Source organism: Lissotriton vulgaris, chromosome 12, assembly GCF_964263255.1.
Source record: "Lissotriton vulgaris chromosome 12, aLisVul1.2, whole genome shotgun sequence".
Taxonomy (NCBI): domain Eukaryota; kingdom Metazoa; phylum Chordata; class Amphibia; order Caudata; family Salamandridae; genus Lissotriton; species Lissotriton vulgaris.
This window is the reverse complement of record NC_141700.1, coordinates 7635541-7654087: the sequence shown is the minus strand read 5'-3', so window position 1 is coordinate 7654087 and position 18547 is coordinate 7635541. Positions and strand designations below refer to the sequence as shown.

The following is an 18547-nucleotide window of genomic DNA, read 5'->3' as shown; positions in this document are numbered from 1 at the left end:
AAGCAAGAAATGGGATACTAAAAAAAAAAGAATAAGTCTCCTCAGGGTCTCCTCAGCAGGAAGCAACTGAAAAAAAGATATCACCTCAGAAAACCTTGATAACATTAGAAAGCCTGACTGGTATCACGATACTGATAAACGTTCCTCTTGTACATTTCTGGAGTCTTTGATGCACGTTCAGAGAAAGGTGAATGGTCAGAGCGCAAATCGGAAGAGCATGTGAAACCGAAGAAGGAATCACAACGCTCGTCTGATTAGGATTACTACTAAAGAAGACAAGTTAATGCCTCTAAACCTCAATTCAAAAAGAAAAAGGTAACCAGAATTAAAATCAGGCATGCCCAGAACAACGAGGACTTTGCTTCTAAACGGGGAATGGGCAGTGACGATGCTGGACAGCGTGGCAGAAGCCACAATTGCTAGCCGGAACCTGATGGATTATCTGGCGGCAGTAGCGTTGAGTGAGCTTACCACTGTGGAAACAATGGATACCAGGGTAAGTGTTCCCCATCGCTTATAGAAATTACACTCTAGATGGAGGGGGACATACCCATAAACATCAAGGCTCTCTTTTGGGAAAACTTAACGTGTGGTTACGATATTCTTTTGGCGGAAAAATACTGGACACCTGATTTTGTAATGGAGTGCCCAAATGGGGAAACAGTAATTTTACCGTCTTTATCTGATCTCGTTCCAGAATAGTGAAATATTCTTACGCCAAGGAGTGGGCTTTAGGGTTAATGCCTGCATTATACCACAATCATGTGGGGTGGGATGATGAGTCACCTCATCAGGAGATCCCATTGAAATTAACTCCTCAACCCCAGCAACAACATCCAATTAAACATGAAGCTGAAAAACAAGTTAGGGAAATCCTATAACAACTTGAATACCAAAGCGTAATAGAAAACTGCACCTCATCAATGAATAATCCCTTGTTTCCTGAAATGAAACCAGACAATTCATGCCGTCTAGTATTAGATTACAGACACCCGAAAACATCTACTTGCACATTCGCAGTGCAAAACGCACACACTAATTATTAACATTGTGCGGAAAAAATACAAAACACTAGATATCCCAAATGGATTTTTCTGCCAAAATATAGAGCTTGGAGGCAGGTATCTTGAAGCATTTTCAACGCTAGGCCCATATGAGCAATTTTGTTGATTGCCCCAGGGGTATAAGAATAGCCCTGGGCTGCTCTGTTACTCTAACATTTTGATGAGGAGACATTGTCCTACGTTGATGGTATGTATCTAACAGACGGACAGAGCAGACAGCATAGTTCTGAGGTTTGTTCGCATGGGCTACATATTTAAGAAAAGAAAAAAAAACGGAAATTGCCCCTTACAATGTCCTATTTTTAGGATATGAATTGTCAAGTGACGTCAAAAGCCTAGCGACCCTTTTTGTAAATAAAAAAAAAAAGTTGCATTGCTGCAACCTCCAACAATTTTGAAAAGACTACAATTCATTTTAGAATTTAAAAATGTTGGCAGAACATGCATTTTGGATTACGCAGAACATGTAAAACCATTTTACAACTTGATAAGAACAGCCTTTTCAAGTACACATTGGACATAGGAATACACTAACATTTTGGGTTCCGTACCAGCTAATATGATAACTTCAAAGCACTTACACACACATGGAAACACCACAAACCTGGTCATCCGGGTAGTTGCTGGACCAACTGGATACACGTATATCACGTTCGACAAAGGTGATACAGTACCTATAGCATCCAAATCACATTTAAACACAAACACAAAGGCGTTTTGCTCCAACTGAGAACATTCTCACAGCGGTACCAGCTGCTGAGAAAGAGCACTAGCTCAGGGTTAACACATAATTGTCGTAACCCTGGTATCGACCATAGAGGCAGTCATTAAAGCAAGTATTCCAAATGCCAAAGCTTTACATCCACGGTGGATAAAATGAACTAACTCTCAATGCAACGATGTAGATTAAAGATTTGGCTCTAGATTACAAACACAAGCATTTTTGCAGTATGAACACGAATATCCTCTGCCTAATTAAATAATGCCTCTAGATCAATATGAATACATCATCTATAATGATGGGTCTGCTCAGCCTGCCATAGGAACAAAGCCCCAACTTTCCACCGCATGAGCGACAGTAAAAGGATGCATGATGATTTGAGGTTCCATCCTGAAAAAACTCACACGCAGTCCATTGGTGACTGCACAGCGCAGCTGGTAGAACTCAAGGCCCTGATACTGGCACTGGAGAATATGGATCATAGATTCCCCACACTTATAGTGTGTGATTTGTATTATTGTGTACAGTCATATAATGAATACCTTCACTACTGGGGCCAAAATGGATTTTGATATTCTAAGGGTTGAACTATCAAGCAAAAGATGCTTTGGGAACAAGTAAAGCGAAAAGATTTCTTGTGATACGCACATTGAGTCATCAACGTGTTGGTGTTCACGTTGCAGGGAATTCCATGGCTGGTTAAGCCGCTAAGGCAACAGCTCGTACTGCTGCTGTTGCTGCAATAACTCGTTTTAGTACGAGGATAGACAGAGACATCATGGCCGCTGTCAATGCTGCCCATGACTACATACACCAGCCAGTACTCCTACAAGTTAGATGCACAGAACATACCATATGCTCACATTCCAGGAGTGGGGATAGAGTCATATATAACACTGCTTGCAGACTGGGGTTAATACTATTTGCACATGAGGGTCTGGGTTCAGTACAAGCAGAGACTACTGCTACAGTTTCATTAATGCAGCAGCGCTATTAGTGGCCTGGTCTTTTTAAACAGACCAAGGACTGTGTCCTCAAATATGACATCTGCCAGCAGATGAAGGGCTCAACCATAGCACGTCCACTGCAGACACCTGTATTGATTTCAAACAAGCCTCTCGCTTGTGTCTATTTGGACCCCTGCAGCCCCTTACAATCTGACTGGGCTTACAAGTACATCTTGGTGGCAGTGGATTCATGCTTTAGATTCCTGTGAGTATGGCCACAGCGGTCAACTGTTATCAAAGACTTGGGAGTTTTCATTGAGACATACACAATTGCCACACTACATTCCGATCAGGGTCAGGTGGTTTAGCTCTTGGGCATACAAAGAGGCCATGGGAAGTTTGGGTGTGGCATTGCGGTACTCCTACCCCTATTAACCTGAGGGAAATTTGGTAGTTGAAAGGAAAAACCATGACTTAAAGCAGTCTTTAACAGCAAGGGTACTAGGCTTGGGCTGCAGTTGGATCCATCATCTATATGGGGTCCAGAGGGCACTTAACAGCCCAAGAACATCCCTGGGTGGTCGGACTCCATATGAAATCCTGTTTGGGGTAGGAATTTGGGTCCCAGACCTCGCTAATGTCGGCACAGTGGCGCAGACAGACAATTTGACATCAATGAACGTTTGACTGCTTTACTGGAACTAAATGAATTCCGAGATGAACAAAGGAAAATCCAAGTAAAAAGCACCACTACTGGGGAAGTGAAGGTTGTCCTGACAAGACCCGGCTGGGTCCCTAAGATTAGAGATAGGGTACAAACAGTGGATAAAAAAAGTAGTTTGGGCTGACCTACGCAGCCTGTACCTGGTTTTGCCGTTGAAAGTACCAGAACTATACTTCTTCCACCCCCTGCGGGTCGATGAGACAAAAGGTATGTCTCTATTGATCTGATCAAACCACATTATGTGGCCGATTCTCAACAGTAGGCCAAGTGGACTTGTGGGTATCCACCATTCTCCTCTTGCTACCACTCAGGAGGTTCAGATGAAAGCTTTGATAACTAAAGAAGATTCCTCCTTTCAACAAGAAAGAGTAAACAATGAAGTACTTCTTCTCCCTGTTGCAACAACTACCACTGTATAGTCGACTAGTACAGAAATACAAATTTCAATCAGAAAACTCGATGCCAATAAGATCTACCTCAATAAGCCAGAGATGGAGTCATCTCCCAGTTTTACAAACCTACTGAGCTGCCAAAAATAGATAGAATGTCACCTGGCTACTTCGTCGACTACAATGACTTCTCATCGGATTCAACAGAACCTGATCCACCGCTGCCGCCGCCTCTCCTTATCAAACTACAAGTGCGTGCTCTCTATCTTTGGCTGAAAAGACACACTCTGTTACTAGCTGGTCACACCTTTGGATTACAATTGGATTATTTTTTCTGGTCCTCTGGATTGGTTTGGGGACTGTCTTTTCCTTGCTTCTGAACAAACATGATCTCCCAGAAGGCTCTGCAGTACAACTTTTGAACTTGGTACTGAAACCGCATGCATCATCACACCATGAACAAAGAGATCTGTCCCTGGGGAACAATACAGTAGTTCCAGTTCCCCAAGGAATAGTGTGGGGCAAGGTATTGTATGATGTGAATGGCCCAACTGAACTTTTGCAAATCCCATATTTCTTTACAATGTCTTTAAATGATATCATCACCGCTAGTTCTATTTCTGTGGAACATTGATACAGTGCATAATTTGCTAGAAGATCTAGAGCAATCAACTGTATTTTCTTCTGATGAAGTGTACAATGGTACATCTAATTATGGCGATATGTTCTGTTATCAACATTACAATCACCACTTCCTGCATAAAGTAAGTATCCCATGTGCCATTTATAATTACACCCAATAGGAACACTGCCCACCACCACAAAAACTGTAGTTCAAAAAGATTTGCACAGAAGTTTGGTTATTTTTCTGGTTTTGACACATCTGACCCATCCTCATATTTTTACAGGCTTGAACCTACATCTGCAAAGAAAAATTTGCAAACAAGCACCAAGCTGATATACTCTGCTTCCTTTCTTTCATAGCTGTCTGTACAGGGTTGTGACTTTTGGAAAGATACAATAGATACAAAATCTGTTTGGGGACAAAAAACTGGCAGGTTCAGGGAACTGAGGCCTTCTTTACACCATTGTAATGAAAGTGAGAGGGACCCCTTAAGACCAAAGGAATAGGGTTCAATTAGAGAATATCAGAAGGAGAGTTTCCTTTGGAATACACTCTAAGAATAACTTATACTACCGACCGGATCAACTGGTATTAACTATAGCCACACAATCTCCAAACCACTTATTTACCATACACACAAAGGAGATATAATACTAAGCCCAAGGTCACAATACGAAAATATGAAAAATGAATCTATTTATTGATAATTATATAAAAAAGGGTATACAATAGACAATGCAAATTACTTCTAAGGTTAAAAACAACTTAAAAACGATTATTTAAAAGACTTTATTTGTCATAACACATAGTGGGGGGAAATAATTCCCCCACAAACGTTGTTGTTAGTGTTCATAGGTGGCATAACCACCATAAAGTCTATAATCAATCATAAAGCTATAACACAATAAAATGAACAAACATTACAATCTGGCAGAGAGAGTACACACAAAAGACAGAACACTTGGTCATAATCAAAACACACATCTGTGGTAAAACAATAGAAAGCACTAGAACCTGATACCACAGAATTGATTAGTGATCTGTGGTTCCAGCCAAGGCACGGGGTCCAGAAGTTCTCAAGCACAGATACTCAACGCCTGTAAACAGATAGCCAATGCACGTGGACCACAGTTTCCCCAACACAGATTATCTGCATCTGTAAACTGCTAGTCTTATGTACCCGGGTTAGACACATGTAGCAAAGCTGCACATTTTCTTACATTGTCCTCTTTCTGCACAATAACATTTTACTGTGACCGTTAGCACATATTTGTGTGTGTGTCAATGTTGGGTTCGTTTATCTGAAAATGGTTTGGGCACACATCTGGCTTCAAGCAACATTCACATGATGTTTTGAGCACTGAGCACAAGGCCTTTGCACACGCTGTGGAAATGTCATTCTATCTTCATCCATGGGGGACAGGGCTATCTGCAAACCCATAACAATGCTAATCTGCATATACATCGCAAGGATGCTTTTTGTTATAAATAAGCATTTCCGGGGGTGAGGCAGAGGAGACACTTTAGCTGACATCATGAGGTCCTTGCAAGCTGAGGCTTCAATAAGCAGCTGTCTAACATCTCCGTGAGGAGAGTCCAGTTCGTGACCAAGACGGGTTCTACATTCTATCCCACCAGGTAATGAGGTTTGACCATCCTGTGGGGGAATTCTCGGCTCTATATACACACAACTACCCATACTATAGATGCACATAGAATAGGGATTGCATAGTAGGCGTATGCCTGCATATATACTCTGCTCTTAGCACCATGGTGGAACTATACCTATTTACAATTTTGGTGCTTGTATTCACTTTCACATATTCTATCTATTGATCATTGCAGCACATGTACTATATGAAAGAATAACGTTGGTTCAATAAATATATTAAAGAACGTCCCATTGTGTATTCTCAGTATATTTCTCTAAGAACAAAAGAGCACTAGTGACTGAGCAAGAGGGTTCTAGATCAGTTACCACGATCCCTGAGGGGTCAGGGTTGTCATTTTCGGTGGTTGCTAGAAAACATTTGCTCTCTGGTAGGGTTAGGATGGCTTATGGTGGCACTATGAAATAGCTGGTCTGTAGGCCAACATATACTACGGGGTGTCCGGAACCCAAAGTTTATGTTGTCTACAAATGCACAGATCCTATGGATTAGTGGGAACTGCACGACAATAGCCGATGCACAGGATCCAGAGGTACCCAAGCAGACATACTCCGTGACTGTCAACATATTTAGTGAGGCACTGTTGGCCAAAGATTCAGAAAAATACAATGGATAAGATTTTTTTGTAGAGGTGCCTTCCCTCTGCATGTAGATGTGCCCAGTGCTGCGTAAAGAGAAGCAGTGCTCAATTCTAAAAATGATAAGCTACTGCCCAAGAATATAACTGTGGATCTGAAAATGACTGCGCTCGCAGCCCCACAAAACAACCATGGGCAGACCTGGCTGAGTGTGATCTGTTTTAAGCAGGGTTCACATGTGTATGTGTACTTTTGGTATCAGCAGCTGCTGCAGCTACACTTCAAAATTTCTTTTATTCACAATATGTCAGCATTGGCAGTACACGCATCCCATCTACCTTGAATAGTAAAGGTCAACACAACGCATGGAAGCTTTAAACATAAACAGACCTGAAAGCAAACACTGGAGTTATTAGGGAAACACCGTTGAGGTGCCATCCTCCTTAATCCACGTGTGCCTATTGAATATCATCCACAATCTCTCTGCACACATTTCTGGAATGCTAAAACCATCAAACCTCCATAAATTCCAGATGAACTGCAGAGGGTATCTTTATGAATAAACTTTTTCTCACAGTATCTACAGCACATGGCAATCACCCCTCAGCCAGTGTGACCCACAGGAGAACACAAAGCAGATCCCCACACAGCACTAGACCTGCCCACCAGAGTTGTGTGTGAATCTACCCATGCCCTGCTGTGTTAACTGCACATGCCTCAAGCACACACAACAAAAGCAAGGAATGGAGGGCAGCAATAAAGGAGTCACAAACCATAAGCAAAGGCTAAAACAAAAATAAAAATAGAAAAAAGCAGAGCAACTTACTGGTTTTCACTTGCAAAAGGTGCATGAGGCATGTAGGAGGAAGGGGTGGAGAATGGGAGGTGATTCCACACACTGGGAGACAGCATCGGGCTCTGAAAGCACAGCAAAGGAAGGTAAGACAACAGCAGCCCACGGCCATCCAACCGCCAATCCTGTCCTCTACCACCCCAAAAACGTGCATCACCCTCCTGAACTTATGTCTCAGAATGAAAAGTTACTCACCTGTAATAATATTCCTCTCTCAGGCACTGGTATCTGGTCTATATTCACATGCTTAGAATGATTCCTGCTGTCAGGGAAGAAACCAGAGCTCTTTTTTAACACACTCTTAAATTCCTTGGGAGTTCTGAGACACCCAGCGTTTCCCCTCTGAAAAGCTACGCCCTGGTGAGACAGACATCTCCTGCCATGCTCTGCTCCGTGGGAACATTCTATTTCACATGTTAATATTGGCTATTTCAGAAAAAATGGGATGATGAGATGCGAGTCTGGAAAGGACAGCCGCCTTGGAGAGGTCTTGTTACAGGTCAGTAGATTATTCTACTCCAGCACAGAATCATCTCTGAGTTCTTGTATTTTGAATATTCATTTACTTTGTATATTTCTGACAATAAGGTATGATGCTGTATGTGTGTGTCTGGAAAGGATAGTCGCACAGGAGAGGCGTTTTTACAAGTCAGTAGATTAGTCCTGTCATGCGTGAGATCATCTCTAAGTGCTAGTATTTTCTCTCTTACCGGATATTGCCAATATCTGGAAATATGGAATAATGTCCCACCACTGAGGTATTGTAATAGACAAGTAGATTCTCTAGTCAATCATGGAAGCCTCTCTACATTCTCCCAGTCTGGATCTTTCTTGACAAGGAGACAGACATGCGAGTCTATAAGTATTGCTGCACTATTTGACACTGTTGTAAGCAAGTAGAGGACTCGCCTCCTCCCGACCGACGGCACGCCACATCCAGCTACCGCCGCTTGTTTTATCCTGAATTCTGCGAGTTGTCTATATAAGCCACAATCCAGTGAATTACAGAAACTCCTCTACTTCATTATTTAACGCTTGGTCTCCGAATCATACTGACCACGTGCATTGACCTTTTGGCCTAGATCCAGTAGAGCATCAATCTTTGCTGTTTTCTACTTTATTTACGCGGCATCTATACAGAGAATTTAACCTCGTGAAACTTCACAGAAGATATCTATCTGAACATCACCAAGAGATTCGTGATAATTGTAAATTTTTATTCTGCATTACTTCAATCAAGACATTATGCACCTACTCTAACAGGTCCATTTTGTTCTTGCCATCTACTTGAAGATATCAGTATGTTGCTTTTTCCTGTTCTCACTAATTATTAACTTGTGGCTCCTGAAGAAGGCGATGTCGCCGAAACGCGCGTCGAGTATGGTTTCTTCACCATTTTTGTGGGCACCATTGATGATTATATGGTGTCGTTTTTATGTATAAAGATTGTATATTGTGTCTTTGGATGTATTAATTGCATATAATTTTATTGTACTGTCATATAACTTGAACTTCCATGTTCCTTATATGATTTTTATTAAGTATATTAAAAACATGTTTATTTTTAATTAATGTATTTTTTATTATTCTTTAATTGTCTGCCTGTCCCGATCACCACTGGGTCCATATTATTTGCTGTCTACTATTAAGATTGCCTAGGAATTTTTCATACACACCTACCCATAGGTTGTTCACAGAGGAAGTCCAGGGAGCCAACATACTGGAACAAACTGTTTCGCTGGAGATCAATCCAGAGTTACAAAAAGTGAACAACAAAAAATTCTAGCTCATTGCAACAATAAGCAGACGCTGCATCTGCTCACCAGAAAAAGACATCATCAGGTAGCGAGGGGTCCACAACAAACCAGTTATGTTCCACTGAAGACTTTTATTCCAAGTTCCCTCAATCACTGTCCTCCAGAGCTTCATGATGGGTAGGACTCTAGAGATGATGAATTATCGTCAAGTAGAGACGTCCGGAGACGGGCAATGTTCAACAGGCAGCTTTCACTAAAGGCTCCCTCAATCGTCGTTTTCCAATGCTCCGGGACTGACAAGACTCAGGAGAAGAGGATATATCAAGTGCCGCCTTCCTGAGACAGGCAATGCTAAACAGAAGGATTACATGGAAGGCGTCATCGACGTCCAATGCTCCCTGATGGACTGGCCTCAGGAAAAGAGGATATACCAGGTGCAGCCTTCCTGAGACAGGCAATGCTAAACAGAAGGATTTCATGGGAGGCATCATCGACGTCCAATGCTCCCTGACGGACTGGACTCAGGAGAAAAGGGTATCACGTACAGCCTTCCTGAGACAGGCAATGCTAAACAGAAGGACTGATCGGCGGGTCTGTGCAAACGCGCGGGCGTCTCAGCGCGAAACACGGGACGCCCGTGCGTTTGCACAGACCCGCCGATCAGTTTCACCAGTACGGATTCATTCGGTCGTCCTAAGCTTATTTCGGGACAGAACGTGGAACAGAACCCTGTTTAGTAATGGAAGCATTTCTCGCTTTTTTAAAGAAGGCAGTATATTTGGAAAAGAAATCCAGCGAAGCACTAGCGTGAATAGGTTCACGCTCTCTTTGTATCAGGAGCCCTCGGCCCACCATCTGCATCAGACGGAGCCACGGAAACCAACGTGCTTCTTGTGCCCTTCTACACTACCCCCACACCCCACCACTGTTTGTCCTGAGGAAGACCCCGCCGTAGGGCAATAGCGTCGCCTACACATCTGGGGTCGAAACGTCGACACACCTTTGTCTGTTCCTACCTGTTAGCAACGGATCATTTGTGACTGTGCAAGCTGAAAATGGGATAGGATTTCTCTAGTATAAGAATCAGTATATGACAATGTATACATGTCCAATGTGGCACTCAATGTTAAATGTGGATGAGACCACAGACTATATACTTTTTCTATGACTAATTTGATTTGTTGCACTATCCTGCACATTTTCCCTCTTCTCACCCTTCTTTCCTTCCCACGCCCCCCTGTCTTGGGCATGTTATTGAATGTCTTAAAGTGTTTTGTTGTGAAGATATGGTAATTAATTTTCAAATGAGGATGTATATTAAATAGCATCCTTCCAAGTCAATTCTTGTGAAGTTCCTTATTGTTCAATCTATGAATTATGAGTTTGTACTTTTGATATTGTATCAACTGGGACCCCTCTTCATATACTACTGCCTTCCTGAGACAGGCAATGCTAAACAGAAGGATTTCATGGGAGGCGTCCTCAACGTCCAATGCTCCCTGATGGACTGGACTCAGGAGAAGAGGATATACCAGGTGCAGCCTTCCTGAGACAGGCAATGCTAAACAGAAGGATTACATGGAAGGCGTCCTCGACGTCCAATGCTCCCTGATGGACTGGTCTCAGGAGAAGAGAATATACCAGGTGCAGCCTTCCTGAGACAGGCAATGCTAAACAGAAGGATTTCATGGGAGGCGTCCTCAACATCCAATGCTCCCTGATGGACTGGACTCAGGAGAAGAGGATACATTATCATCTTGCCTACAACAGGCAGTCTTAAACGGAAGGCTGTAATTTGATAATTTTCTTCAAATGCTGCTTGATGAGCAAGTCCTAAGACAGGCAATGTTCAACAGAAGACTTTCCCGGAAGGCTCGCTGAATCAAAGACCTCAACTGCTCCCTGATGGGCAGGACTCAGAAGAAAAGGATATAACCTCAATGAAGAAGGTCTAGAGACCGTATTTGAATACGATGACTGAGGAAGCCTTTAGTGAAATCCATCTGTTGAATAACAGACGGATTTCACTAAAGGCTTCCTCAGTCGTCGTATTCAAATGTTCCCTGAGGACAAGACTCAGGAGAAGAGGATATATCATCAAGTGCAGCCTTCCGGCGACAGGCAATGCTAAACAGAGGTTTTCACATGAAGGGTCCCTCAATCATCATCCTCCAACGGTCTTGGATGGGCCGGAATCAGGAGAAAAGGTCATATCAAGCAGAGATGTCCAGAGACAGGCAATGTTAAACAGAAGGATTTCATTGAAGATTCCTTAATCATCAGCCTCAAAGTTTTGTGATAAGCAGGATTCCATAGTAGCAAACCTTAAGAGTCTTTCTCAAAGGGGCCGGAAGGCTACATTCTGTTCGGGAGGGTCTGCGGATAATACTGTTTGCCAAAAATGTGCAATTTTGGGAGGTGAATCACCAAGACACAGAAAGCCCTGTTTATGGCAAAGCTCAGTTTGCCACCAATGTTAAACCTATGTGAACAGAGGGTTTCCTGTCTGCAAGTCTATCCACATAAGAACAGATCAGATGGAAAAGGAGACGTCTCAAGGACTTAAAATAAAGACATTCAACAAACCTGCAAGCTGGATCAAGAAAGGCATTGAAAAAACCATAGGGATGTAAACATTTTAAAGAGGCTAGTAACTTCAGAGTGAGGAAATAAATATGAAGTAAAATGGTTATGGTAGGCGTAGTATTGTGGGGGCACTCTCTTCTACTAGCGTGTTCCCAAACATGAAGAAGGCGGGGAATTCATGAAGTGTGCAAAAGGGTTCAAGAAGCTTTTCCTATGGTGGGAAGTTATTTTGAGTATGATTATCAGGCAAGGGTGCATTACTGGCAACCTGGAAAGAAATTGCAGATGGGCGACTAAGGCACCTCAGACAATGCCAGCCACTAACCCATTTTCCCACTGGTATAACAGAAAAAACTCAGTGATGTGAACGTTTCTCCACCTCCTCCAACCTCAGTGAGAGTCCATAACTCCATGTAAACAAACTAGCCCCCTTCATGAAGGCTGCATGTGGCCGATCCCCTCCATTCAGACTGCAGGCAGACAATCACCTCCTTTCAGACAGCATGTGGCCTACCCTCTCCTAGCAGATGGCATGTGGCCTACCCTCTCCTAGCAGATGGCATGTGGCCTACCCTCTCCTAGCAGACGGCATGTGGCCTACCCTCTCCTAGCAGATTGCATGCAGCCTACCCGCTCTATGCAGACGGCCTACTCCCTCCATGCATACGACAGGCAGCCTACCCTCTCCTAGCAGATTGCATGTGGCCTACCCTCCCCATGCAGACAGCAGGCGGCCTACCCTCTCCTTGCAGATGGCATGTGGCCAGTCCCTTCCATGCACACTGCAGGCAGCCTACCCTCTCCTAGCAGACAGCATGAGGACTAAACATGCAGACTGCAGACGGCATACCCTCTCCTTGCAGACAGCATGTGGCCAGTCCCTTCCATGCACACTGCAGGCGGCCTAACCTCTACTAGCAGATGGCATGTGGCCAACCCTCTCCATGCAGACTGCAGGCACCTTCTCCATGCAGACTGCAGGCAGACTACCCTCTCCATGCAGACTGCAGGTGGCCCACCCTCTCCATGCAGACTGCAGGCAGCCTACCCTCTCAATAGAGACTGCAGGCAGCCTACCCTCTCCTTGCAGATGTAATATGGTCTCCCCTCTCCTTGCAGACGACATGTGGCCGGCTCTATCCATGCAGACTGCATGCAACCAACCCTCTCCATGCAGACTGCAGGTATCCTACCCTGTCCATGCAGATTGCAGGCGGCCTATCCTTTTCCATGCAGACTGCAGCCAGCCTACCCTCTCCTTGCAGACGGCATATAGCCAGTCCACTAAATGCACACTGCAGGGGGCCTACCCCCTCCTAGCAGATGGCAGGCACCTTCTCCATGCACACTGCATGTGCCTTAGTTAATGTGGCTCATGCCTAAGCAGGAATCAGCGTTACAAGCCCCCTAAAGAACCTGATTCCGAGACGAAACATCAATCATTTCTATGCACGTAAATGAAGTGTCCCACTTAAAAGCAAAAAACATGTCATTGGAGGTTTGATATCTCTCCTTCCGATAGCACCCCCATAACCCCCTCACCCCACCTTCTTTAAATACCCACAACATGTGAGCAAGGTCTGTAGTATGCATTTTAGCAGCCCCTATTTGGAAGAAACCATTTAAAAGGGGGCACCTTTTACCCTCCCTGTTCTGCACCTTTCTGATGTACAAAGCTCTGCTGCTTCGCAGCCAAGTTTGCCCTGATGACATATTTTTCCTACTATTCTCTTAATCATTTTGTAAGTAAAATCCTATGCCGATGCCCTGGGAGATATAATGAGCCAGGGGGGTTGGGCTAAGATAAGATGGTTAAATGACACCAAAAAGCTTTTGGAGAATATCGGACTAGGAAATTGCTGGTCATCCCGTTCAGCCCCCCCAAAAGAAGTTGTCAAGGCGCTTTATTGGAAATGGACTGCTGAGCGTCTAATCACAAGCTCCAACCACTGCAGGTCCACTGCCGCCTTTCTACAAATTAAAGACACTGTGGCCATTGAACCCTACCTGGACTTGATCACTCTCCCCTTTGACCGATCTCTTTATTTTAAATTTAGAGTTGGTTCCCTCCCGCTAGGTGCTCTGGTATCGAAATGGTCATTAGCGGCCCGTACTTCTCCCAACTGTGCATGTTGCCCGAGTAAGGTTGAGTCCATTGCGCATGTTTTATTTGAATGCCCGGATTACGCAAGGCCTAGGAGCTTTTGGCTGAAACCACTCTGCCGAAATATGGGCACACGCAGTCATTCAGTAGCCTTGCGTATCCTAAGCACGGACACTTCCCCCCCCATTGTGTGCAGAGTAGCTAAATTTTTAAAGCAGTTTTGGCTCATTCGATGTAAGAGATTGTCAGTAGCTGTTTAATTCTCTTTTTAGTTAATTTATAAACGGTCTTTTATATCCTTTTATCTCTTTTAATATTTCCTACTGACTTCTTGTGGCAATGATTTTTTTTGTACATTGTATTGATTGTATTATAAATGTGCTTATAAGATATCTCTGCATATCGAATAAAAGCTTATGACTGACATTTTGTAAGCAGTTTTCGTGCTTATCCTGTCCTCCATTTACTGAACAGTCTTCAATCAAATGTAGGAAGTGATGTCAGGGGACAGTCCAAAAAAAGGCAAGACAAACTACGAAAAACATTGGTAAAAGTTTCAATACCATAAAAATAACAAATGGCAAATCTAAAAAATGTCGTAAACATTTTCCTCAAAGCACTATATATATATATATATATATAATTATATTGTTTTAGTTTTTTTAGTGCATCCCTCCGTTAACACATAGGCTCAACCAATGAAACATTTCCCTTTGTTTATTTTGAATTAAAATTGTGATCAATAGATTTAATTGAAGACCTAAACCACCCACCCTGCCTCTCCCCCTGAAAGGAGGGATCCTGCATTCTCAAGAAAGATTACAAATAACAGCTGATTTAGCAAAGTCAGAGGTTTATTTCACTGTGACCAGGTAAGGGCTTTTTGATCTTTTTGGGGGGAGGGGGGGTTTAAACGAATGCACTTTTCGCCTGTCCTACACAGAAACCTACTTACTTTTTAACACCCTAATTCTAGCAAGCATACAGGTGAACCCCAGACTGTATAGAGCAGGGAGTAAGAGCGCTCTGTAGCTCTAGAACTAGCACTTATGGTGTGACACTGTTCACTAACGTTTGGAGGAGACAAACCAAAACACAGGGTCCTGGGAACCCATTTCTCTGGAGCCAAAGGGAATAGGTCCCCTCAGACTGCAACGGATAGGAGACTGAAACAGTCACAACAGAGCTGAAAGGAGCGGAACCCGTCACAACAGAGCCGAAGGGAGTGGAACCCGTCACAACAAAGCAGAAGGGAGCGGAACCAGTCAAAACAAAGCTGAAGGGAGCAGAACCTATCACAACAGAATTGAGGAGAGCAGAACCCGACACAACATAGCTGAAGGGAGCGGAACCTAACAGAACTGAGGAGAGCAGAACCCGACACAACATAGCTGAAGGGAGCGGAACCCATCAAAACAGAGCTGAAGGGAGCGGAACCAGTGGCAATACAGCCGAAGGGAGAGGAATTTGTCACAGTAGAGCTGAAGGTAGTGGAACCCGTCAAAACAGCTTGTCGGAGCGGAACCAGTCAAAACAGAGCTGAATGGAGCAGAAACAATCACAACAGAGCCAAAGAGAGCGGGACCCCTCACAACAGAGCTGAAGGGAGCAGAACCCGTCACAACAGAGCTGAAGGGAGTGGAACCCGTCACAACAGAGCTGAATGGAGCAGAACCCGTCAAAACAGAGCTGAATGGAGCGGAAACAATCACAACAGAGCCAAAGAGAGCGGAACCCCTCATAACAGAGCTGAAAGGAGCAGAACACGTCAAAACAGAGCTGAATGGAGCGGAACCAGTCACAACAGAGCCGAAGGGAGCAGACCCGTCACAACAGAGCTAAAGGGAGTGGAACCAGTGACATTAGAGCCGAAGGGGTAGGAATTTGTCACCAAAGAGCTGAAGGGAGCGGAACCCGTCACAACAGAGCTGAAGAGAGCGGAACCCGTCAAAACAGAGCTGAAGGGCCCCTGACCCGATTCCGTACCGACGTCAAACATTGGGCTTCGTTGCCACTGACGCTCCTAGAAAGGGCCGCTCTGTACAAAATGATGGCTCTCCCGAGATTCCTCTATGCTTTGGAAAACTCACCCTACCCAGTCCCGCCGAGATATTTCCGACAAGTCACAACACTGGTGTCCAACTTGCTATGGAGCGGCAAACCGGCACGTATTGCACATGCTAAACTGAATAAAAGTTGGTTTGAGGGAGGGATTGCGTTGCCAAACCTGCAATTATATTATTGGGCTGCCCAACTCAAAATCGTCAACTACTGGATACACGCGCCTAGGGACGACCCAGCGTATAAAGCAGGTAGAACTCAACTAGGCACAGACAACATGCTTTCGGCGCTCTAAAACAGGGGTCAAGCAACACGACTGTTAGGCCCCACTAAAACACACGGCGCTGTTGTGGCACGCGGCACAGGCGAAACTAGGGTGGAAGGGTGTAATTACTAAGCTTACCCCGCTCTGGGATACCAACGCGCTAGGACAACTGAGAAGCATTAAAGGGTTTACACAGTGGGACAACATAGGGATATCTACGGTGGGAGACCTATGGGACAAGGGAACTGTACTGCCGTTCTCAAGTCTCCGCCAGCAGTACGATTTAGGTCCTAACGAAGCCTATAGATATATACAGATACGGCACGCACTACTACAGGCATTACCTCCGGGCACTGATGTCCCGGAATCCTCACCACTAGAAGATAGACTACTCGCGGACTACAAGCACTGTAGCGCCACTTCCCTTACATACAAGAAACTACTGAACAATCTAGCTGACCCTACGTTGAAACTGCGCGAGAGATGGGTGGAAGAACTGGGTGACATGGATGAGGCTGAATGGAACGAGGCGCTAGCATCACCAAGGGAGGTGGGCATCTCCATGAAGCTTAGGCTAGTACAATTGAAAATCCTGCACCGTATATACTATACGAGAACCACACTGCATAAACTGCTAAGGGCCCCACATCCATACTGTCTTCGAGAATGCGGGGAGGAGGGTACGTTTTTACACACTCTCTGGGAATGCCCGCGGATTACCACCTACTGGCGCCAGGTAATGCGCACAATGTTGCAAACACTACAAATATCTTTGCCTCTTGAGCCGCGTAAGCGTCTCCTGAACATTTGGGATCCAAATGATCTCTATAGGCATGGTCAGGTGTGGGCTACACTGGCAATTATGGTGGCAAAACGAGACATAGCACAGAAATGGGGAGCACCTGACACACCTACGTTGGCACAATGGAGCAGAAACCTAGACATGATAATGTTTACAGAATGGGCAGTATACGTTTACAGGGCCTGCCCGCGTAAATGGAATAAGGTTTGGTCACCATGGAATAAGTATAGAGGGGACCTGCGTGATCCGTTGCCAGAGGATGATAGTGCCAGCTCGGACAAAGAGTTAGAAGGGGACTGAGATAAAAGGTACTAACCTGCTGCATGTAATGGAATGAAAGGGGTAACCGCACACTGGACTGCGATAATTGTAATTTGTGAAAGTGGAACGAGAGGTCCTTATATATTTTGTGAAATTTTGGTCGTGTACACTGTTAACGTGTAGGATAGTTTACAAGTTTAAAGAAAGTACAGGTAATTCAACAAAATTTAAAAACTCATAGACCTTAGAATGATCCAATACAGAAATGATTAGAACTGTGTACACCTTACCCTGAAAGGCCGCCGGACCCCAGGGTTGTCGGATGAATGGCTGTGTTGAAACAAATGGCGCGAAAAGTATTAAGTGGCAATGCAGCCGGCCCGTGGGGTTGTAGGCCAGATGCTGTGGTAATATAAAAGTGTACAATAAAGGTCTTTTATTAAAAATAATAATATAAAAAACCGAGCTGAAGGGAGCGGAACCAATGAAAATAGAACCAAAGGTAGAGGAATTTGTCACAAAAGAGCTGAAGGTAGTGGAACCTGTCACAATAGAGCTGAAGGGAGCGGAACCCATCACAACGGAGCTGAGGGGAGCATAACCCGTCAACACAGAGCTGAATGGAGCAGAACACATCACAACAGAGCTGAAGGGAGCAGAACCCATCACACTGGAGTTGAAGGAAGGGGTACCCCATCACACTGGAGCTGAAGGGAGCAGAACCTGTCACAACATAGCTGAAGGGAGCAGAACCTACCACAACAGAGCTGAAAGGAGCAGAACCCGTCATAACAGACCTGAAGGGAGCAGAACCCATCACAACAGAGCTGAAGGGAGCGGAAGCCATCAAAACAGAGCTGAAGGGAGCAGAGCCTGTCATAACAGACCTGAATGGAGCAGAGCCCGTCATAACAGAGCTGAAGGTAACAGAACCCATCACTTCAGAGATGAAGGGAGCAGAACCCATCACTATAGAGCTGAAGGGAGCGGAACCCGTCAAAACAGAGCTGGTTGGAGCGGAACCCATCACAACAGAGCTGAAGGGAGCAGAACCCATCACGTCAGAGATGAAGGGAGCAGAACCCATCACTATAGAGCTGATGGGAGCGGAACCCATCGCGCTGAAGGGAGTAGAACCAA

At 44.5% G+C, this 18547-nt stretch overlaps 1 protein-coding gene across 4 annotated transcripts in view; it reads right to left on the bottom strand.

The window, feature by feature from the left end:
* The window catches only part of SBNO2 (strawberry notch homolog 2), a 390195-nt gene that overhangs the window by 307664 nt on the left and 63984 nt on the right, over positions 1 to 18547 (bottom strand). For 3 of the 4 annotated variants that reach the window (XM_086946697.1, XM_086946699.1, XM_086946698.1), the window contains exon 3: positions 7545 to 7636. The exons of the other annotated variant lie outside the window; for it this stretch is intronic. In XM_086946697.1, coding sequence (XP_086802823.1) covers positions 7545 to 7636 — 92 coding nt within the window. The remainder of the gene's footprint in view (positions 1 to 7544; positions 7637 to 18547) is intronic. 4 annotated transcript variants of the gene reach the window in all.